The following is a 23,049-nucleotide window of genomic DNA, read 5'->3' as shown; positions in this document are numbered from 1 at the left end:
GGGAGCTCAGTGGACTCCCCAGGCCTCAAAAATGTGCATAGGGGCGCCTGGGTGGCGCAGTCGGTTAAGCGTCCGACTTCAGCCAGGTCACGATCTCGCGGTCCGGGAGTTCGAGCCCCGCGTTGGGCTCTGGGCTGATGGCTCAGAGCCTGGAGCCTGCTTCCGATTCTGTGTCTCCCTCTCTCTCTGCCCCTCCCCCGTTCATGCTCTGTCTCTCTCTGTCCCAAAAATAAATAAACGTTGAAAAAATGTGCATAAGTTGGGGCGCCTGGGTGGCTCAGTCAGTTAAGCATCCGACTTCGGCTCCGGTCATGATCTCACCATTTGTGGGTTTGAGCCCTGTATTGGGCTCTGTGCTGACAGTTCAGAGCCTGGAGCCTGCTTTGGATTCTGGGTCTTTCTCTCTGCCCTTCCCTGCTCACACTCTGTTTTCTCTCTCTCAAAAATAAATAAACATTTAAAAAAAATTTTAATGTGCCCAAGGCCATGGGTCCCCTTACCCAGAAACAACACGTGTACTCTGTGACCTCTGCAACAATGTGTTTGAAGGGGTCTCTCATCCTGAGTGAATGTCCTATGAATTCTGCTCTGGAGGAAGGACAGACCTGGACTAGAATGATCTAGACCCTCACAATCTCGATGAGGGGCCCACACCAGCAACACTCCTCCTGACTCAGAGCAACACATGCCCTGTAATATCCCCACATTAACGTCTCCTCGCCAAGGTTCCCTCAGCAGCATGCCCTAACATCCCAAACATATACTAACCATATGCTAACCCGTCTCCTTACCAGTGTCCACACACCAGCATCCCTCATGAATGATGTCCCCACAGTAAGGCCCACATCAATGTCCCCTTAACAACGTCCCCTCGTTAACATCTCTTCAATAACATCCCCTCATTTGTGTCCCTCCCCAACGTCCCCTCGCTAAGATCTCCTCACCAGCGACCTGTCACTGACATCCCCTCTCAAATGTTCCAACAGGGACATCCGAACTGTCAAGCTTGCACCTGCCTGACAGGCCAAGAGGAAACGGGTCCAGTCATCTTAGTGCAGGGTTGTGGGGGTCGGGGGATTCTGTGACACGAGAGGGTCACCCAGGACATGGGCACAAACCCTTGAGCTACTGGTCGTGGTTTCTGAATGTGTCTTATATTTCACAGTGAAATGGTTAAGAAACTACGGGGAAAGGATGAGTGAATAAAACACATTCTCTAAATACCAATACGAAAGTCCTTCGGGGCTCTCGGGAAGTAGAATCAAAATCCAGCATGTAATCTGCTCTCCTTACACAGTGAAGCAAGAATTGAGAATCTATGTTCACGCTTCACTAGATGCTATGTGGGCACGAAACACAGAAGCAGTGAACCCTGAAGAGGGCGTGGGGGGCTGACGGGGACGGGGTAACGAGGCTTCACGCAACCTCTGCGTCGCTTCGGTTTTTGAGCGCGTAACACGTTGCGTCTTTTGAAAGATGAAACTAGGAAAAGCTCAGCCTGCAGCTGGGGATGGCGTGGCCTCCTGTGGCAGAGCCCACCCTCGCCCAGTCAAGGCTCGGAGCCCCCAGGGTGGCATCCCGCTGGGGAACGCAGCCACCTGTGCCGAGCCTCACCAGCACCCCTCACTAGGGCCGCTGCACACCTGCTGTCTTCCTCTACTTGGAGCTCCCACCCAGAGCCCCTCGCACCCCCCTCAGTCACCGCTGTCATCCCTGGCCCGGCAACACCTGAATCTGGGGCTGCCTGCCAGGCGGGAGGGCCTCGTGGGCCCAGCCTGCGCTCCTACAGAAGCCCTGGGGAACCTCCACGACACCTCTCCCTAGATCCTGCAGGGGGACGCAACAAAAGGTAGAGGGGCTGTGGGCTGGGAGATGGGCGAACTGCCCTCCTGGGACCCCCGGGTCTGATGGTTTGTCCCCTCCCAGCCAGGTCAGGGGAACTCATCACCTGACCCACGAATTCCCGGCATGCTGTTCCTTTTTCTCCTCACCCGCCCCAGCATCTGGACCTGGCCACCCCCACAGCACCGGACACCGGCCACACCCCCTCCCTGAGATGTGATGGAGGGGCCCTACTATCTGGGGCACTTCTGTCCCGTGCATGACCCCAGGGCCACCTAGCCCAGGCACCCTTCAGTGAGCCCCGGGTGCTCCCAGCGACCTGTGGCTCAGGCCCCAGTGGCATCTCACACCCATCCATGGAATCCTGGAACCAGTGTGTCACCTCGTGCTGTGCCCACACTTCCTCTGACCACCTGCCCCCATGCGCACTCGTCATGAGCCCCCCATCCCCGCCCACGTAGCTCGACCTTTCCCTTCTTCCCCCAAACACACTTCCAGCCCCAAACACACTCCAGCCCCAAACACACTACACTATCGGTATGCCGTGACTTTACTAGAAGCCACAAGAGATGGCGGGAGGTGGTTCTGCCACCCCGAACAGAGCCCTGGCCCCACCCAGCCCACCCCGGGCCCCACAGGGGTGGTGACTGGAGGCTGTCCTGTGCTGTCGGGCGAGACGGGACCCTTCTGGGAAGGGGGAGGGGCACTGAGGGGTGCAGAGCCCACGAGGTCTCCGGCGTCCTCACTCCTGCCGGGCCTCCAAGCGGTCCAGCACCAGCGCTGCCTGGGTCTTGGCTTCCTGCAGGAGGCTGGAGATGTGCTGGCGGGTCTGCCAGACAAAGGCCAGGTGTCACCCTGCACCCGCAGCCCGTCCCCGCCGGCCCACAGTCCCTGCCACCTCTCTGCGCCCTCTGGCCATGCTCCCTGACCCATCCTCTCTGGGGTGGTCCCGAGCCCCCCACCTGGGGAACCCCAATTCCTCTCATGTCTCTCTTGAGATGTAAGGACTGCCGGGCCCAGGCCCCCACCCTCCTGTTTTTCCCACTTTAGCCACCACTGCAGAGGGTAAGGCTGTGTCCCCACGCCCATCCTTCAGTCCACAGCCACGTGGGCACGTGGTGGACAGCGACTTCCCTCAGAGGCCAAGCTCAGCCCCTGAAAAGGCTTTCGTCCCAAGCTGGAAGGTCACTTTTTAAAGATTATTGCAAAATCACAGAGACAGACGAGTGGTGTCAGGGGCTATGGGCTGAGGAAAAGGGATCTTACAATGGGGGGGGGGGGGGGCTCCCTTTGGAGTGATGAGAATGCTCTGGAACTTGATAGAGGTGGTGGTCACACATGTGCAGAATGCGCTGAGTTGCACACTTTAAAATGGTGAACAGTATATTCCTCCAATTGACCTCAACAGCGATCACAACGAAATTTTCACAGAGGCCGAAGCTAAGATCGCATCGTAGGTTGGTGACTGTTCTTTGAGATGGCGTGCGCCAGTGCTATGGTGCCGACCGTGGGGACCCCAGCCTTGGCGGCCCCACCAGGCAGGTGAGTGTGGAAGGCGGCTCAGGATGGCCCCATAGAGGGCATGGGGGCTTCCCACCGAGCAGCCCCCCAGCCCCCCGCCCAGCTGATGAGGCCTGGCCACCTGCCACCCCAGAAACCCCAGAGAGGACAACGGCCACCACAGGAGGCCAGAGGAACATCTCCACAGGTGGACACTTCCCCCAGGCCCGCATCTTGGAACCACAGCCCTGAGGGCGACCTCCAGGTCCCGCCACGGGGCCCAGCCCCCACGCCTTCCCGCTCACCTGCTCCTTAAACGCGCTGTCGGTGACATCCTTCAGGTTGATGAGCACGTTGAAATATGCCCCAAACACGCCTGTCTCCAGGGCTTTGGCCGCCACCTGCAACAGGCGCCAGGCATGGGGCCGGCGGTCCGTGACCCTGCAGATGGCAGGCCCGCTCTACCCACTCTGCTACACAGGGCCACGACTGGGGGCTCTCACGCCCCATCAGTAAAGATGGCAAACTGAGCGCCCCGGGGGTCCCCATGAGACACAGGGTTGGCCTGTCTGAGGAGGCTATGGGGCTCCACGCACAGCAGGGGGGGCTCTGGCCTGGCCCCTCCAGAAACAGATGACAACCACAGCCGGAGCGGAGAAAATGAGGTCCCCTCGGCGCCTGGGTGGCTCAGTCGGTTAAGCATCCGACTTCGGCTCAGGTCACGATCTCACGGTTCGTGAGTTCGAGCCCCGCATCGGGCTCTGTGCTGACAGCTCGGGGCCTGGAGCCCGCTTCTGATTCTGCGTCTCCCTCCCCTCAGCTCCTCCCCTGCTCACACTCTGTCTCTCTCTGAAAATAAATAAAGATTTAAAAAATTTTTCTAAAAAGAAAGAAAAAGAGGCCCCCTCGGGTCTGAGCAAGGTGTGGCCTGCTGGCCTGCCAGCTTCAGGCTCTGACTATGGCCGGCGCTCCTGAGTCCCATCCCTGCTTCCCACCTGCCAGCCACCAGCGGAGAGCAGGTCAGAGCACGGCCTGGGGATGAATCCAGAACCCAGAACCGCCGAGCCACTTGGCCCAGATGGCATATGGCTGCCCCCAAGGGGATGAAGAGAGGCTTCTCCAAGGCCCCAGGACCACTGAAAACAGGTGTCTCTCTTGTAGAGACCCCACACACTGGACCTCAGGACAGACTGTGGAAATCACAGAGCCCATTCTGATGCTCCCACACCCTGAGCCTTCCACGCACCGGCAGGGCACAGGGTGACCTGTGCACATCTGCGAGGGGGCTTAGGCATTTTCCAGAATAGCAGCCGTGAGAAGGAGGGAAGGGGAGAGGATGAGGCAGGGTAGGAGATGGGGTCCCCGGGACGGTCTGTGGGCTATGGTCAGGGGTGGACTCTGGAGATACATTAGACTTTCAGCCCCTCTGCCATGCAGGCTTAAATAAAATCCTTACTTCCCACTTTTAAAACAGGACGAACCAATGTGCTCTGCGGGCTAAGACCAGCCAGGACCCCATGGGAAGTGCTCCTGCCCGGGGCCTGGCTCAGTAAGTACCCAACGACCCTCCCCGCTGCTCCCCTACAATGGGAGGCTGAGTCCCAAGCACCTGCAGGTCGGACCGGCAGGCCAGGTTTCCACACTGTGCCAGCTCCTGCAGCGGGGGCCACAGCGAGGCCACCTTCTCTGCTAGCGCCAGGGGCACGGCCACCGCCTGCCTCAGCCCCTCCTGCAGGGCAGCCGCACGCCTAAAACCAAGGGGGTCCATGGTGAGAGCCCAGGGGCCGCCCGGACCCCACCCACAGCGCCCCGCCAGCACACAGAACCAGGGTGGGGCCAACAGGGAAGTCATTCCCCAATCACAACACAGCCCCAGCGGGTGGATTAAATGTCTCCGAGATCAAGGCACCTGGGTGTTCATGGCCCGGGGCGGCACTGCCCCACGACTCACCTGTCCCTGTCCTCAGGTGTGTCCTTGGGCAGCTTCGTTGCCTCCTGCCAGAACAGAACACACAAGCGAGTGGGGTGAGCAGTGGCCATAGCCTGGGGCCACACGGAGAGTCTGGGCAGGTCAAGGGGCAGTGTCCACACCAGCACCCCCAGGGCTGGCATTTCTGCGGGCATGGATGCACTGGGAGCACTTCTGCCAGGTTCCAGGCACTCAGGGATTGGGGACGCCCTCAGGGACCAGGTGTCCCCTCACACAGCATGGACTCCAGTCACTGCTTGTGCGTTAACACAGGCAACTGGGAGCACCTGGGGGGTTCAGTAGGTTAAGTGTCCAACTTCAGCTCAGGTCATGATCTCGTGGTTCTTGGGTTCAAGTCCCACATCGGGCTCTGTGCTGACAGGTCAGAGCCTGGAGCCTGCTTCGGATTCTGTGTCTCCCTCTCTCTCTGCCCCTCCCCTGCTGGCGCTCTGTCTCTGTCTCTCAAAAATAAATAAACATTAAAAAATTAAAAATAAATTTAAAAAAAAACACAGGCAACTGTACCACTCGAGTCTAGACCTCACGGGTGTGTCCCCCACCGGTACTGGCTCGGGCCCTCCTCCGGGACTGGCCACGCTCACCCTACGCCGGTGACTACATCAGCTCCCCATCTGTGCACCCCCGTCTGCCCAGGCCTCTCCCTCACACACCGAAATCCCACCCTGCCCACTGCAAGGGCCCAGGGCCTGAGGGCCTTGCCAGGTGGGGAATGTGCCTGTTGAAGATTTGGATAAATCTCCACCCAAAAGTCGATGCTGGTGTCAGCAGGCCTGATGGCAAGTGAGCCCTGGCCCCGCACAGAACCCACCGAGTCACCGCCCCAGCGTCTCCTGAGTCTCCCGGGGCTGCCTCCCCCCAGTCTCCACAGCAGTCCTCACACACGTGGGGTACTGACCCCGGCTGTCACCGTGAGGCCGCCAGGCTGGGTGCTCTGAGTCTCCACTGGGCCAATCGGGGCTGATGTCAGTGAAGCCTGTCCTTCACGCGGTCACATCTGTGTCCAGGCGAGGACGCCACCCACTTGGAGTTAGGCTTACTGTGAACTTTATTTAACCCCACCTGAAAATTACTTGCGCATTTGGCACAAGACAAGAATGTCCCTTTTTTTCCCCAGAACTCCACCTGCTTCCAGGGAGCGTGGCACACTGCTCTCGCTCTCGCGTGTGTGACTTCCGACGGTGCGCTCTCTAAATCACACACCCTTGCTGATTATCTTTCTTTTCTTCCCTGCCTTCTGATTAGATTTTCATTTTTCTACCTCCCTCCCGTTGTTTTCTATTCATTCACCTTATTTCTAATCGCTGGTGGTTAGCCCTAAATGTTTGTATCTATATTTAAACTGATGCTTCTCCCTAACCGCCTCTCAGAGCACAGGAGTCTGGGAAGAACCAGGAAGAAGCCCAGCAAGCACGGCCAGGAGGCCCTGTGAACCGTGACAGGAAAGAACAAACGGCAGACTCCAAGCTCAGGGACGAAAACCCATGCAGCCTACAAAGCTCCCGGGCAGGAAGCAGCACGAGCACCACCAGAAGCAAACGGCCAGCGGCAAACCACAGAGCGAGTCCCAAGTGTGCAAGAGGGTCCTAGCCAGCAGGAAAGTGCCTTTCCTCTCCAGAAGGGACACAACACCGCCGTGAGAAATACAAGAAACGCTCCTTGCCACACACATTGAGCAGCACACGCCAGGGCCACTCCAGGAGACAAACCACAGGGTGACTACAAGTCCGACGGCGGGGGTCCCGGGGAGGAGCCCTCAGACCCCTCAGGCAGAGCCCCATCCGTGCAGCCCCGCAAGGGCCACTTGGCAGTGTCCTTCAAAGAAGCGCACCCACCTTGGGCAGCAAGTCCTTCTGCGAATCATTCCCACAGGCTGCCCACCGCCCCCAGTGACGGACGCCAGAGGTGTCCACAGCAACCGCCCGGGTGCCGACTAAAGGGCCTAAATCCCCCAGTGGGGCTGGCCAACCGCGCTGTGACCCAGACGTCTGCAGGATACAGACAGTCCCCAACTTACAAGGGTTCGGCTTAGGATTTTCGACTGTAAGCGGTGCCAAAGGATGTGCGTGCAGTAAACACGGTGCCTGGAGTTTCCACACGCCGTGTCACCCCGGGGCTGGGCGGCCACGCGGTCCCCGCACACCGATGACCGTTCTGGGCCCACACGGTCTGCCTGTCACTTCAGTACGGTATTCGGTCAACTACTCGAGACGTCCACCCTCCTTGTAAAACAGGCTGTGGGCCAGGCGGCTGTGCCCGTCCGCAGGCTAACGGAAGTGTTCTGAGCACGTGTGAGGCAGACCAGCTAAGTGTGATGTGCGTAAGTTACATGCAACAAATGCATTTTCGCCTTACGCTGTTTCCAATCTATGATGGGCTTTTGGATGTGACCCCCTGGGAAGTTGGGGAAGATCTGTGCTGGCAGCGAGGGGTGTGGTCTCCATGCGCCAGTATAGAAAGATCTGACAGAACACCAAGTTAGAAATGCAAGAGGCGAACTAAGAACACGTATGATGCCATTTGTGTGAGAAAGGAGAGAAAAAAAAAGCTGCATCTACGAGAATATAGATAACCATCCCAGGACACATGCCCTAGAACTTGCACCTGTTTAGGGCGTGTGGGCAGGGGGAGGCAGGGCATCGGGTCTTCTCATCTGCTACTCTCCTGCCCTTGTGAATTCTGAACCCCCTGAAGCTTTTACCTACTTTCAAAAGCAAACAAATGAAATTTAAACATAAAAACACAAATGGGAAAAGGAGATCTGTCTCTACACCTCCCTCCCAGAGGACATGAACTTGAGTTCCAGATGGTGACTTATTTAGATGAGACTCTGATTCTTCCCTGTCTGCATATGGCCTTCACTCTGGGGGTGCACGGGGTGCCCTGGAGGTCACCAGCGGTCATCAGAGTGCGGGCCCGCCTGCTCCCCAGACTGCCCTTCACCCCAGCTCTGCCCACGAGGTGGCTCTGGGGCGGCTGGCAGCTGCGAGCTCATGCCTCTCCGGGGACCTTCCACCAGGAACTGCTCTCAGACACAGATGCACGGCCAGGCTTTTGTCCTGGACTCCTCCGTCCTCTGCCCTGGGTTCTGAGCTCCTTCTCTGTCACCCACCACCCGGCACACCAGCTGCCTCTTGCCCGTGAGCGAGCGGGTTCTGATCTGACCCGCCAGCTCTCCCTGTGGTCCTCTCTCTACCTTGGGGCTGAAACGTCTTCTCCAGTCTCTCTCGGACCATTGGTCACCGGCTCTTCTAGGATTTTCACTGCCCACCCACCCTGTTTGACACCTTCCTGCAGCGTCTGCGGGTCTGGGTGCCAACCCAACTGTAAGACTCAGGGGCAGCTGGGGGGCAGGTGCTGAGCCTGGACTGAACTTCCCACCCCACCCCACCGCCGCCGTGGATGTGAGCGTGGGGTCACGCCTGCGCCAAACCCTCAGAGCCCCTGAAGCAGCCTTTCACGCTCAAGGCGGGGGCTCCAACCTCCCCTGGTGCCCAGACACCCGAGCCTGCAACAGCCCTTCCCCCTCCTGCAAGTTCTCTGTGACCCCGCAGGAGCTTTCTCTCCCCAGCGCGCCCCCCATCATGAGCTGACCCCCTCTCTGAGCACTCACCAGGTAGGCCTGGAAGGCCCGGGCGTCCGCGTCCACCAGGGCGGTCAGCTCAGCAGAGGCCGCGTGGAAGGGCGGGATCAGGCGCCGCATGGTGGCATCCAGGTGTTCAAACTGGCGCCGCCCATAGGTCATCAGGCCGGCCATGGAGGCCAGCGCAGCACCCTAGGCGAGGCATGAGCCACGCGTGAGACTCGGGACCCCAGGCCAGGCGCCCCGGGCCCTGTCCTCGTCCCTCGCCCCTTGCCTCGCACTCACCATGGCTGCACTGGCCGCTGCCACCGAGCCACCCCCCGGGGCCGCCGAGCGGGCGCCCACCTCACGGACGAAGGCACACAGAGACTTGCTCACCAGGCTCTGCTCAGGCCCACTGTTGGGGACCAGGTACCTGTGGGGAAGGGTCAGCTCAGCAAAGCTCAGAGAGGGGAGGGAAGAGCTAGGGGCAGGGACAGGGGATGTGTCCTCCGTCACACAGGGCCAGGGATGGGGGATGGGGCTTTCGGGGACAGGGGAATGGAAGACAGGATCCAGGGTCACTACTGCCAGGCTGTGAGGGCAGGGCTGGCTCAGACCCTGATCCCTGACTCCAGGCCCCTCCCACACACCCCCTCACCAACACAGGGGAGGGGACACAGTCCCAGTTTGCAGAGTGGCCATGCCCACGCAGAAGCCCTCGTGAGGACACAGTGGGACCCTGTTGGGACCTCACTGTGTCCCCTCAACCAGCCTCCGGCCTCATGGCTGGCACGGGCACCCTGGCATTTGCCGATGGATGAGTGGCCAACTGGAAGGCTCTGGAAGGACTGAGGCAGGTGTCTGCGGGGGTGAGGGCTGTGCTTACTCGATGATCCTCTCCTTGGGGTTGAAAGGGGATAGAGAGTCCAGGCCCAGCCGGTTCACCACCTGGAAAAAGGGCTGGTGATGAGGACCCACCTCAGCCCCCCACACATGAGGCAGGCTACTGAATAATGGGGTCCCACCTGAGTCCGCGATGGCATCCTTGCTCCCATCTGCCTCTGTGGCGGGGGCCAGGCAGAGCTGGCTGCATGCCCGCTTGCCAGGAGCTTGCTTACCACGGGCTCCTGGGAGAGCCCCCAGCCCAGAGCAGGGCCCACAGACCTCCTGACACACCCGCCCACACTTCTTATCCCACAGGGAAACTGAGGCTCAGAGAGAGGAAGCCCCTCATTCTAAGCCACATGCGTCCCACAGAAAATGCCACACATGAGCCTGTCACTGAAAGGGGCCAACAAAACTGTCCCTTTGGGAAAGATTTTAATTCTTTGGGTGTCACACACGGTGTCCTCACAACTTTTAAACCCCAGGAGCTTCCTGACTCACCTACACATAAGACTTGTTTTGTGAGGAAAAATAGACTTTACCTGAATTCAAAATAAAATTGGAATAATCTCCATTTAAGATCAGAATTCTTTTCACCAAAAAATATTCAAAAGACTTTATGGTGTATATGCCAGTGGCACATCCCGGTGCGTTCTTGAGCCAATGAGGCTGACACTTTCTACAAAACTTTCTTTTTTTTAATCTTTTTTTTAATATGAAATTTATTGTCAAATTGGTTTCCATACAACACCCAGTGCTCATCTCAACAGATGCCCTCCTCAGTACCCATCACCCACCCTCCCCTCCCTCCCACCCCCCATCAACCCTCAGTTTGTTCTCAGTTTTTAAGGGTCTCTTATGTTTTGGCTCCCTCCCTGTCTAACCTTTTTTTTTTCCTTCCCCTCCCCCATGGACTTCTGTTAAGTTTCTCAGGATCCACATAAGAGTGAAAACATATGGTATGTGTCTTTCTCTGTATGACTTATTTCACTTAGCATCACACTCTCCAGTTCCATCCACGTTGCTACAAAAGGCCATATTTCTTTCTTTCTCATTGCCACGTAGTATTCCATTGTGTATATAAACCACAACTTCTTTATGCATTTGTCAGTTGATGGACATTTAGGTTCTTTCCATAATTTGGCTATTGTTGAGAGTGCTGCTATAAACATTGGGGTACAAGTGCCCCTATGCATCAGCACTCCTGTGTCCTTTGGCAAAACTTTCCACAAAACTAGAAAGTGAGAAATGCTTGAGAGAAACCAGCTAGCAAGGGGGGGGGGTCTCCCCAAGGACATGGAAATGGGTAAGAGGGACTCGAGGGGCATCTGGAGGGGTCAGTTGGCTGAGCGTCCAACTTCGGCTCACGTCATGATCTCTCAGCTTGTGAGTTCAAGCCCCGCATCGGGCTCTGTGCTGTCAGAATGGAGGCTGCTTTGGAGCCTCCGTCTCCCTCTCTCTCTGCCCATCCCCCATTAGCAATAGCCACCCCCCCCCTTAAAATAAATAAACACTGAAAAAAGAAGGAGTGCCTCTTGGGAGCCCGCCAGACAGTCCTCAACAAGCAATAAGGCAAAGCTCTCCTGGCACACAAGACCTCAGAAAGAAAAACAGAACTTTAAAAAGGAATTCACATGCCTGGCTAAGTGGGCAGAAAGTAAAGGAGCTCATTCAAGGCCAGAGATGACCAGAAAGGGAACCAGGCAGGCCTGCCGGCCCTGAAGCTGGGTGCCCCAGGGACATCTGAGAGCCTCTGGAAGCCGCTCATGAGCAAGGCAGGCGTCAAGTCCTGAGGAGTGGGGGTCAGCCTGGAGGCCCCTGAAAGGGGACATCTCCAGGGATGAGCGGGGTTGGGGAGAAGTCCACTGAGGATGTCATCGGGATACTTTTCACACTCTGCCTTCCCTCTGGGGATGCAGGAAGACGCCTTCATGGGAATTCTAACCACAGGCCTCCCTGGTGGGGATGTGGGCGACGGTTCACAAAGAACTCTCTACATGTGGGGTCCCAAAGCTCCAAGCAAAAGACTGAATCTGGGGGGCCCTGTGTGATCATGTCCCCGAGAACTTATGTAGGCAAATCCGGACTTTAACCCAGGTGTCCAAGAATTACCACAGATAAAGTTGCAAAGAACATGCACTCGTAATCAAAAATCACAAAACACACAAAGCACGTCACTGTGAGAAAGTCCGCTGATATGGCAATGTGCAAATCAGACCTTCAAAGACTGCAGATATTAGAGCTTTCAGATAAAGAATAAAAAATAATGTGTTAAAAGATACAGGAGAGCATCGAACACATTGATAAGGAATAAATAAATGTGGGAGAGGTGAAAGCATTTTCTTACAGAAAAAGGGTAAAATTAGAAAACCATTACTGGCTGCTAAAACCTATGGCTGGAATTTTAGGAGGAACAGGGTACTTACATATCCTTAAAGTACGTCCCACAGCGCGCTCACCACAGAAGGAAAAACAGAAACATTGCAGCGGATAACGGCACCTTGACCCCAGGACCCCAGGCCCAGATGATGGGCGCCTGACCCGGCACTCTGAGGACAGCACATCACATCTGCACTGCTCCCGCCGCCAGCATACAGCCATGGCAGTCATGAGACGTGGTACGAAACAGCATCCTGTACTTTCAAAGTATGTCAAGGTCAATGAAGGGCAAGAGCACAAGGAACGGTTCTGGATTAAAGGCAATAAATGACTGTCATCCGGATTGCTCCATGGGTGGGAGCAGAAAGCACTGTAATAGGAATGACGGGGACATCGGTGTCGTGCGATGATGGTCTGCAGACTAGATACTATAATTGTATTGACGTTCAATTCCTGATTTTCCTCATTGTACTGAGGTTGTGTCAGAGAACGTCCTTGTTCTTAAGAAATGAAACCTGAAAACATTCTAGGTAAAATAGTACAGTCTTTAACCTACTCTCGGGTGGTCCAAAAAAACACAACACGACTATGTGTGAATACAGAGAGAGAATAATAAAGCAAAGAGGGCAGATGCGAAATACTGGTGAAGTTGGAGTATGTAAGGGAGGTCCTTGTGTCGTTCCCACATCTTTCCTGTGAGCAGGGAATTATATGGACATAAAAATACACAAAATTTGTAACAGACCTGGCCATAAACTGTATCAGTACCTTAGAGGCTAGGTTCGAGAAAACCACAGTGAACACAAAGGGGAAGAAGTAGAAATAAAGTCAAGAAAAGACAGAAATATGCCACTGCAATGTGACTGGCATCCTGAAAGTAAAAGAACAAAATAACAGGACCAAAAGTATAACAGAGGAAAATATTCCTAAAACCAAGCAAGAATGGAATCTGTAAATCACAAGGAACATTAATCCAGAGAAGAAAATGATGTAGAATAATTGACCGAGATGTGTATGGCTTATTGAACTTTGAGGACAGAGAAGGTGTTCTGCAGGTATCACGGACAAAAACACGTCCCTGGAGATCGGGGAGATAACCAGGCAGTCTGAGACCTCCCCACGGGACATGTAATTACAGAAGATTGTAAAGATAGGTTTGCAATATTCTCAGGGAAAACAAGTGACTTGGGATTTTGGCTTTCCAACTGTCTTGCAAGAAAAAATTCACAGAAAGACATTGTCAAGCATGCCAGATCCCACAAGGAAAAGCACCATGAGTCTCGGTTTACAAAATCTGCTTGCGAGGGGTCAGGGACGGGGGGAAATCTCCTTGATTGTGAGATCCAGGCAACAAACAACAGATAAGTAAGAAGAGAGATGACCTCATCTATGAATAGAGTGAAGGTTAAATATCTGTGGCTATTTAATACATGTGGACCAGTTACAGAAGGTACATGTTATAGATTTGACAATGTAAAAACAGCAACATAACAATTTAGAGTACAGATGACCAGTTGCACAAGTGCGCTAATATTCTTGTCTTTCTTCACCAAACAAACATCAACAAACACTGTCTAACATTGATAAAGAGAGAAAGGATTAAGCATATTATTTAAACTTAATAATTTAACAACCTAGAACTAATAAATGAATTCAACAAGGAAGCAGGGTACAAAGTCAACAAAGAAAAGTCAGTTGCATTTCTATACACTAACAATGAGCGATCTTAAAAAGAACTTGCAAAAACAATTCCATTTACAATAGCATCAAAAAGAATAAAATAAGTAGGAATTAATTAACTTAACCAAGGAGGTAAAGCACTTGTACAAAAAAAACTACAAAACATTGCCAGAAGATATTAAAGAAAGCATAAATAAATGGAAAGCCCCTGTTCATGGATGGGAACACTTCCTATTGTTAAGATGTCCGCACTCCCCAAAGCAATGCACAGAATCAGTGCAGTCCTTATCAGAACTCTAATGGTGTTTTTTGCAGACACAAAAAACCCATCCTGGGTTATGATGGCTGCATAACATTATGATGTACTTAATATCACCAACTGTATACTTAAAGATGGTTAAGATGCCAATTGTATGTTATGAGTACTTTACTACAAAAGAAAAAGTTGAGGGGCGCCTGGGTGGCTCCTTCAGTTAAGCGTCTGATTCTTCATTTCGGCTCAGGTCATGATCTCACAATTCGTGAGTTCAAGTCTCAAGTCGGACCCTGTGCTGACAGCGTGGAGCCTGCTTGAGATTCTCTCTCCCTCTCTCTCAAAATAAATAAATAAACTTTTAAAAAAAAGAAAAGAAAAATTGAAAAAAGTTTAACCACCAGAAGAACTCCCACCTGCCACTAAAAACTACTATAACTCAAAAAATTCAGGAAACAGAGAAGAAAGAAAAGATGTGACTAGAAGCTAAGTAAGTTTATTTTCTCACCTCCATAGCAGGCTGTCAGTGTAGTGATAGAAACTGACAAATCAAATTATATATTTGAAAATTTGGATAACATTTTTAAACCGATAAATCAAAAACAGAAGTATATTAAGTTGTAAAGGTAAACACCAGAATACCTAAAAAATAGACTCTTCCATAAAACTGGAAGGAACCACATCCAACACTCCCACATGCCTGAAAATGGGACAAGAGTCCAGACATATTTGCTGAATCAGGAAATGCAAAGGGATAAACTCAACTATGAAAAGACAAAGACTTTCAGAGTGTGTCAGAGCACTCATGTGCTCATTGTGGAGAAATTCAAGTAAAGGTATCACTTGGGACAATGGCACCAGCTTCTAAATAACCTGGCAATGTTCGTGGGTGCATCCCGGAGTGCTGTGGGCACAGGGCTGACGCGGAAGTGAGGGCTCCCACCTTCCCCAGAGCGAGGCGCCCCCAGGACAGACACCAGAAGGGGCGGGGGGGAAGTGATGTGCATCCTCTCTGAGGAATTTTTACAAGACTGAATGTCTTCTCGGTCACAAAGAAAACTTCTGCAGTTTCTTTTCCCCAAAATGATAACAGCATGATCTCATCTAAGCCCAGACACTAAAACAGCAGAAGAGGAGGAGCGGGGCCCTGCCTCGCAGACAGGGCTCCAGGCCCGGGTGCAGGTGCTTCCAGCACCCAGGCCTGCTCTGAGAGCATCAAGCTCGCTCCCATCCCCCCACCAGCCCCTCGCTCGGGAGCGCAGCCCACCAGCCTGATGCGATGCTCCTCCTCCAGGATGAAGAGATTCTCCTTCTTGCAGTAGAAGGCAGCGGCATCCAGAAGGGCCTTCAGAGGCACCAAGCCCACCAGCTGTGAGCCCACCACCGGAAGGCTCAGCTCCTGCAGAGGTCCAGCAGGGTCAACGCTCAGAGGAGCCAGACTCGAGACGTCCCGGGACCTGCCCTGCTCAGCTGGAGGGACGTCACCCCAGCCACCAGGGGACGCCCACCCCGCTCACCTGGAGGGGCTCTCGCGGCCAGCAGGGGATGCCCGCTCTGCTCACCTGGAGAGACTTCACCCCAGCCAGCGGAGGACACCTGACCCACTCACCTAGAGGGGCCCCCACGGCCAGCAGGGGACACGCGTCCTGCTCACCTGGGCCTCTCTGCAGGTCTCCTCATAGACCGTATGCAGTGCTGTGACCTCAAAGTCCAGGAGGTTTGTGGATACTTGGGCCAGGTTCTTCTCATCCAAGTACCAGCCAATGCCCTGAACCTTTTTCAGGCGTCCTGGCTACAAAGAAAAGACTTTCCCAGCACAGGCCCTGCCTGTCCTCCTCTGGAACCTGTGCTGAAAGCCCCTTGTACCTGCACTCCCTGCTGGTTGGAGGGCTCCCTCCCTCCACTGATACCATGGCTTACAAACTGTGTAGTGTGGAATGTGTGTGAGGACTGTGGTGAGGACTGTGTGGGGAAGACTGTGTGCTGAGAACTGTGTGGTGAAAACTGTGTGGTGAGAACTGTGTGGTGTGGACCGTGTGGTGAGAACTGTGTGGTGTGGACCGTGTGGTGAGAACTGTGTTTGAGGTCCCTACCACGTGCTGGGGACCTGCCTGGGGTCACCCCCACCCAACCCCTAACTCCTGTGTTTAGTCCCTTCCTGCCATCCCACCCTCACCCCAGAGACTGGCTCTCTGCTCCTCACTTCTTGGGGTGGCTCAGTCCACCTAAGAAGGACCTTTGACCTCTGAATTCAGCAGGAGCAGAAAGAAGGATTTGGGGTTTGCTGTGTGTGTTGTGCTTCCGTACTGCATCTGCAGGCTGGGAAGCTGGGCTCCTGGGGCCTCAGCTGTCTGGCGGGACCCAGGTCTCTGGAGGTTGGGGGCTGACAAGCAAGCAGGATGTCATCCTCCACCTCCTTCACCAAGGGTCGCTGTGTCTGTGTGTCCAACTCACACTTTCTGCTAGATCAAAGCTCAAACTAGGAGACAGTTGCTGTGGCAGACATTGTGGGTCAGGACACCTGGGACACCTGGAGGTATGCGGGGACACCTGGAATTACCTGGCGCACCTGGGGGTAGCTGGGGCACCTGCAGTACCTGGGAGTACCTATGGATCTTGAAGGCATGTGGGGGTACCTGGGAGTAGCTGGGACACCTAGAGGCCTGTGGGGGCACCTGGGGCTCAGAAGCGTCTCCTACTAGAAATGCTGCAATATTTTAACAATAGCTATACCCCTGACTGATTCCATGGAAATGTCTTTTAAGGCAAGTGTTCCCCAACGTCAAACACTGGAACCCCCGCCTGCCCCGTCCCACTTGTTGGGGACACCAAGGCTGGGCTCTCAGCAGGTCCATGCCACGGCACCACCCTACCCTGGCTCTCTCCCAGGAGCCCTTCAGGATTCCCCGGGGACGGTGCTGGGCCTCTGTGGGGACAGCAGGCTGCTCACCTTGTCCTTCCCGCGCCCTTGCTCCCGGAGGTTGAGGGCGATGCGGTGGGCCTGCTCCTTGGTGCTGAGCAGGTTGATGTTGAACGCGATGAGGAACTTCCGTGCCCCTGTGACAGTGGCTCCCCAGCTGGGAACGAAGGAGCTGGGACCGAAGTCAGGCACCCACTCGGCCTGCTTGAGCTGTGGGAAGACTCTGCCTAGGCTGCGGTGTCCCCCATGGGAGAGGCGCCCCGCCAGGGTCGAGGAAGGGGAAGGAGGAGGGGAATCATCCCTGCCCACCCTGGAGAGGAGACACGCACCTTCTCAGGGAGGGCCTCATACTCCCCGGCCCGGATGGCTGGCAGGGTCCGACGACCAGCTGTCTGTGCCGCCTCCCCATAGAGGTACACTGTGAGGGAGACTGGCTGGTCAGGCTCCCAGCCAGGGGCAGCCCAGAACCCCCACTTCCAGAGGAGTAATGAGGTGGGCCGCTCCTGCCAGCCTCAGCCCGGAAGACCAACCTCCCTCGATTCCCCTCTCTTTGTGCCTCATGGGTGTGAGTGCTCACTGATGGACACTCAGTTTGGGCCAAGACCCCTCCCCTGCTGCTCCCCACTGCACAGATGTCCCCCCCCAAAAAACCATCACAGAGATTATAAGAGAAGTAGATGTGCGGGATGGATGTTCACGTTTCTTTCTAAAATGTATTTTCATTGTACCATAAATATGACCACAAAGTAAGAATCATAAAGAAAGGAAAACAAAAGTCACCACAAACTCCCAAGATCCATACCACAACTGTGACAGCATGGAGCGCACTGGCCCATATCTGCATGGGGTTGGATTTGGGGCCCTGCACTCCCGCGTCCATCTGCCCATTGGACACGGTCTGCAGACCTGTGCTGGGCCTGCACTCTGTTTCCAACTCATCTACACTTGTTCTAGGTTAATTTCTTGTTTTGTTTTGTTTTTTCTCTAGAGTTCTATTTCTATTCTTGTATTCAGAATAACCGTATCCGTTACCTCCTGTGTTTTACTTCAACTGCACTATACTTGGAATGTAGGTGTACCTGGAAAAGTCAGAGTACATCAAAGCGACAAGAGTTTTGAAAATTACAATTAATGTTTCAGAAGAAATCCACCCAGGTTTGCATGTTCTTCATCTTTACATTAAAAGGAGGAAAAAAGCCGGGATTCTTGGGTGGCTCAGTCAGTTGAGCGTCTGACTTCAGCTCAGGTCATGCTCTCACTGTTTGTGAGTTTCAGCCCTGCATCAGGCTGTGCACTGACAGTGTGGAGCCTGCTTGGGATTCTCTCTTCCTCTCTCTCTGCCCCTCCCCTGCTTGCTGTCTCTCTCTCTCTCTCTCTCTCTCTCTCTCTCTCTCTCTCTCTCAAAATAAATACATAAATAAACTTAAAAAAAGATGGAAAAAAGCCATCCTAGCCATGCTTCACAATTTTTTAATTTTAGTGTTTATTTATTTTTGAGAGAGAGACACAGAGAGAGCACAAGGAGGTGAGGAGCACAGACAGAGAGGGAGACACAGAATCCGAACCAGGCTCCAGGCTCTGCGCTGTCCAGAGCCCGATACAGGGCTGGAACCCACGAACTGTGAGATCATGACCTGAGCTGATGTTGGATGCTCAACCCACTGAGCCACCCAGGTGCCCCAGCCATGCTTCACATTTAATCAGATTCTTCTATATCAATGCATAAAAGGTTTGGAACAAGTCGTTCTTGACGAGAAATAGTTCATATTAGAAAAAATTAGAATAAGAGCCTAAAGTTCAATTTTCTAGGTTCAGAATGTCTGAGAAAGCATTTTCAACTACAAAAGTTTGTTTAACAAAAAAGTTCAATATGAAAATGCGCGATCTGATTTTTACATTGTAGGAAAACAGGTGCCATAGAGAGGGGGTGTGTGGAAGCCGCTAGTTTCTTCCCTTGAGCACACCCACTGTTTATGCTCGTTCCAAGGCTCCTAACACGATGACATGACTTTCTGGAATTACCGCCATTCTAATGTCGTTCTGTCGCCCACTAGTTGCCATCACCACACGTTCATCTATCACAAGATTCATGAAGGGATCAACCCCCCCACAGTTTCCTTGGGAGTGTCTGCCACCATTTAATTTCAATAATAATTTCTTGTCCATAAATTTGTCCAGCCCGGTGGGGGGAGCTTTGCTCATGGCATCTACTTGGTGAGCTCAGACATGCCACTCAAAGACTTGGGTGAGTTCCCCAAAGTGAGACGATTCTATTAGCAAGCCCGGACTGGACTTCACCAACAGCTAAGCAGTGTCCGCTGCCGGGCAGCACGTGAGGGCCACTGGCTCCCTGACCCCGGATGCACTTGGTCATGGTTTCTATTTGTGTTTATCTCGTTATGGAAGAAGCAGGACATTTCCCTGGAGGTCAGTTTGCAGACTTTTTTGTGTTAAACTGCATTTTTAAGGAGCTAAGAGCAGAGAACCTTGAGGGTGCTGAAGTGCAGTGAGGGACCAGCAGGGGGAACCCCAGACATGAGCACTCACCCGGCACACCCAGTTCCTCCGCCAGTCGCTGGCCAAAGGCCTGGGCACAGAGCACACACTCATCCATGGTGACGCCCCTCACCGGGATGAAGGGGCACACGTCCAGGGCTCCCATCCGAGGGTGCTCCCCTGCAGAGAGATGGGGGCTGAGGAAGGGGAGGCCAGGGGTGGGTGGCTCCTGGACCCCGCACTTTCTGCCCCCAACCTGCCCTCCATCCACACACCCAGCTGGTCACGCTGCCCCACGGGGAAGCAGCATCTTTGTGTAAACCCCTCCCTCTCCTGAAAGCCACAAAGGTCACTGCCCGGGGCTGCCAGGCTGAGCATTCAGAGTCCTGCCTGGCTGGTCTTGCCGCCCAGCCCTCCCCGCCACCCCCCCCCCCCCCGGGCAGCTAGCAGAGCATCCTTTTCAAAACCAGAACCCCCACTGTGGGTCAGACAAGCTGTGGTCAGCAGCCCCCCAAGATGATGAGCCCCCTCACCCGCCACGTTCCCCCACCCCCCTCAGGGAGCTCCTGGCTTTGAGATAAGCTTTCTAACTTTACCAGTTGGGATCACTTGTGGATTCCCTTCAAGTGGGGCCTCACCTCCCCCCACTGTGAGTGGCCAGAGACCCTGCCCTTTTGACCAGCTCCCTGTGTCCACCAACCTTTGACCCTGCCTGCCACAGTAAATGTGTTTGCTTTTGCAGGCTGTTGACAGGCCGGTTTCCGAGTCTTTGCCTCCCTGCCCCCCAAGGCCCCTAGGCCTGAACAGAATGCCACAGTCTTACCGCCACTCACGCACAGGGAACCCCCAAAACATGGGTGGAGGTGCCACGGACCTTTGCCCGGCACAACACATTCTGTGTCCCGGGGGTCCCCCAAGGGTAAGCTCACAGGCCATTCGGCCCCTATGCCCTGAGCCAAACCCTGTGGGTGAGGACAGACAGCCTGGTGCTCTGGCCCCTCACCTTTGTGCTGGCTCATGTCGATGAGCCGGAAGGCAGCCCGCGCAGCATTGAGGGCCCCCTCCACCACGTCCTTGGGTTGCCCTACAAAGGTGTAGACGGTGCGGTTGGTGGAGGGGCCCGCGTCCACATCTAGCAGCACACAGCCCGGGGTCTGCGCCACGGCTCGGGAGATGGCGTCAATCACCTGGGGATGAAAGTCCGACACTGTGCCTCAGTTTCCCCACTTGGAAGAGAGAACAGGAGCTTCAGAGGTAGGCATGCCTTTCCTGCCACCCCAACCACCACCCAAACATGGGCCTAAGGAGCTGGTGCCGAGCATTTGGGAATTCCTCAGAGTACAAGCCCAGAGAGGCCTACCACCGAGCTATGGTTGCCAAGAAGGGGGCAACAGGCGGCACCCTCCAAGAGAAACCGAGGCAGGAGTCAGAATCCGGATGGAGGGCTTGCTGGGGCTCCCAGAAGGTGACCTATAGGCCAAGGTCACAGAGGTCAGGGCCCTAGCTTCCCCACACAGCCCCTAGTGGGAGCATTTGCACTAGGGGAGGGCCATGAACAGCCCAGAACCTTCTGAGGCAGCAGGACAGCCCAGTGGTTGGGAGCAGGGGCTCAGGGCCTAAATTGTTCCGTGGCCCTCAGTGGCCTGCACCAACTCTCTGTGCCTCAGTTTCCTTGTGGCTGACATGGGGATAATGTCAGAGCCCACCTGATAAGGTTTGGAGACCTTCCAACTTCCCTGTGACGCAGACCCAGGTCCAGGACCCCTGCCTGACTGCCCATCCCACAGTCTCCTCCTCACCCGTCAGCCACTTCTCTGTCCCAGTGCTCATGGGACCCATCCCTGTGGGGCTGACAAGAAGTGGTTCTGTTTCGGGAACCAAGCACGCCCCTTTCTCCTTGCCCCGGGCCACTTGCTTAGCCACCCCCCCCCCCCCCCCGGCACCTCACCTCCTGCTTGTTCCCCTCGGAGAAGTTGGGAACACATTCCACCAGCTGGGACATGGTCTGGGCCTCGATCCCGGTACTCCTCTCACAGGGCAGACCGAGGGAAGGAGGGACGGTGCTCTGCAGTGCCTGGCGGGGCCTTTATCCACCTGGCGGGGCCCTCCCATGGGGGCCGGGCTGCTTATTAACCACAGACTGTGGTCCCTGTGCAAACGCAGAGCGGCTGGGAAAGGAGCAGGACCCCTGTGAGCCAGACAATGGAAGGGAGGGATCCCCATACCCAGCCAAGAGCAGGACCTCAGCAGGGGTGGGGAGTAAACCCTCTCCAGGCAGTGGACTCAGGCCAGTCCAGGCTCCAATCCCAGCTCGTCCCAGCGCTCCTGAGGACTGTCTGTGTGGTCCTCCGCGTGAGCCTCCACGCGACCCTCCACGTGGCCCTCCAGGGGACCCTCCATTTGATCCTCTAAGTGACCGTCCACGTGACCCTCCACATGGCCCTCCACGTGACCCTCCACGCGACCCTCCATGTGACCCTTCAGGTGACCCTCCATTTCATCCTCTAAGCGACCTTTTGCGTGACCCTCCATGTGGCCCTCCAGGTGACCCTTCACGCGACCCTCCACGTGGCCCTCCAGGTGACCTACTGAGCCCCGATTTCTTCACGTCAACTCGTCAGCCTCAGGCAGCAAGCAGATGAGAGGGATCGTGTGTGAGACGCCACGAGTGGACGAGGCTCTTGGTGGAGGGCAGCTCAGCCTGGCCAGGCAGGAGAAGGGCAGGGAGAGATCGAGTGTGCGCACATGTGTGGATGCCCTTGGGGAGCAAGTGCTCACGACGACGTTCCGGCTCTCCCAGCCGCTGGCTGCTGTCCCCCGAGGCCAGAGGCTCCCCACAAAGAAGTGATGTGCTCAGGCCAGCAGCCCAGGGCCCTGCACCCAGAGGGCCCAGCTGGAGTCAGTGCCATCTTGAATGGGGTGGGCACTTCCAGTCTGCAAAGCCACCTCTCGTGGCCACTCCAGCAGTGTACAGATACCTCAAACCTGAGGTTCACCTCTGCCCCGCCTCTCAGGGCACTCTCAATCCCCCTGCAGGGACCCCCCCAAAGGCAGACCATACCCCATCTGCCTTCTTCCCGGGCACAGGCACCCACACAGCCGTGGCAGTGCAGGGTAGCCACAGGGCCCAGGTGAGGAGATGCCCAGATCTCGTGGATCCCCAGCTGTGTGGGCTGCGGGACCCCACCCCTCCAGCGTCAGCCCTGGAGCAGCCAGGCGAGCCCAGAGACCCCGGAGGCTGGGGGCGGGCCAGACCACCTCCAGCCACGACTCCCCCGGGTGGACGCAGACGACGGCTGCTCCACTCCCGGGTCCAGCACGGTCACAGGGGAGCCCCAGCAGCACCCGGCAGACAGCAAAGACCCAATAGAAACATTCCTCCGAACCCGGCTCCTAACGCCAAGGCTCACCCAGAGAGAGCCTGCATCCCAGAAGTGCCCACCACCAGTCCCTCCTCCAACAGCCCAGGTGCCAGACCTGTGTGTGCCCTGCAGAGACCCCCAAAGTCAGAGAGTCCCTCAGCTGGGGGTCGGCGTCCCGTG

General features: G+C 55.3%; 2 protein-coding genes across 7 annotated transcripts; both read right to left on the bottom strand.

Moving 5' to 3' along the window:
- Positions 1-1,155: 1,155 nt before the first annotated feature.
- Positions 1,156-21,611, bottom strand: FTCD (formimidoyltransferase cyclodeaminase). Of its 6 annotated transcripts, XM_027041375.2 has the most exons (15): positions 21,456-21,581; positions 20,868-20,977; positions 20,511-20,694; positions 19,559-19,687; positions 17,341-17,429; positions 17,042-17,221; positions 15,746-15,883; positions 15,359-15,490; positions 9,781-9,842; positions 9,198-9,327; positions 8,943-9,104; positions 5,294-5,337; positions 4,952-5,090; positions 3,648-3,743; positions 2,445-2,671 (listed from the first exon to the last, which is right to left on the bottom strand). In XM_027041375.2, exons 3-15 carry the CDS (start codon positions 20,524-20,526, stop codon positions 2,585-2,587), a joined length of 1,404 nt encoding a protein of 467 aa, XP_026897176.1. In that variant the 5' UTR covers positions 20,527-20,694; positions 20,868-20,977; positions 21,456-21,581; the 3' UTR covers positions 2,445-2,584. The 6 variants fall into 6 exon arrangements, 5 of the variants coding, with proteins under 5 accessions (XP_026897179.1, XP_026897176.1, XP_026897174.1 ...); XM_027041378.2 differs by lacking the exon at positions 20,868-20,977 and having other exon boundaries at positions 1,156-2,651; positions 21,456-21,611; XM_027041373.2 differs by lacking the exon at positions 20,868-20,977 and having other exon boundaries at positions 21,456-21,611.
- On the bottom strand, positions 18,843-19,547 carry LOC106987514 (small nuclear ribonucleoprotein G-like). The gene has a single exon (XM_053220418.1). It carries the CDS (start codon positions 19,211-19,213, stop codon positions 18,983-18,985), a length of 231 nt encoding a protein of 76 aa, XP_053076393.1. The 5' UTR covers positions 19,214-19,547; the 3' UTR covers positions 18,843-18,982.
- Positions 21,612-23,049: the final 1,438 nt, after the last annotated feature.

The sequence above is a fragment of the Acinonyx jubatus genome, chromosome C2 (genome assembly GCF_027475565.1).
Source record: "Acinonyx jubatus isolate Ajub_Pintada_27869175 chromosome C2, VMU_Ajub_asm_v1.0, whole genome shotgun sequence".
In the NCBI taxonomy this organism is placed as follows: domain Eukaryota; kingdom Metazoa; phylum Chordata; class Mammalia; order Carnivora; family Felidae; genus Acinonyx; species Acinonyx jubatus.
This window is presented reverse-complemented; position numbering and strand designations above follow the sequence as displayed.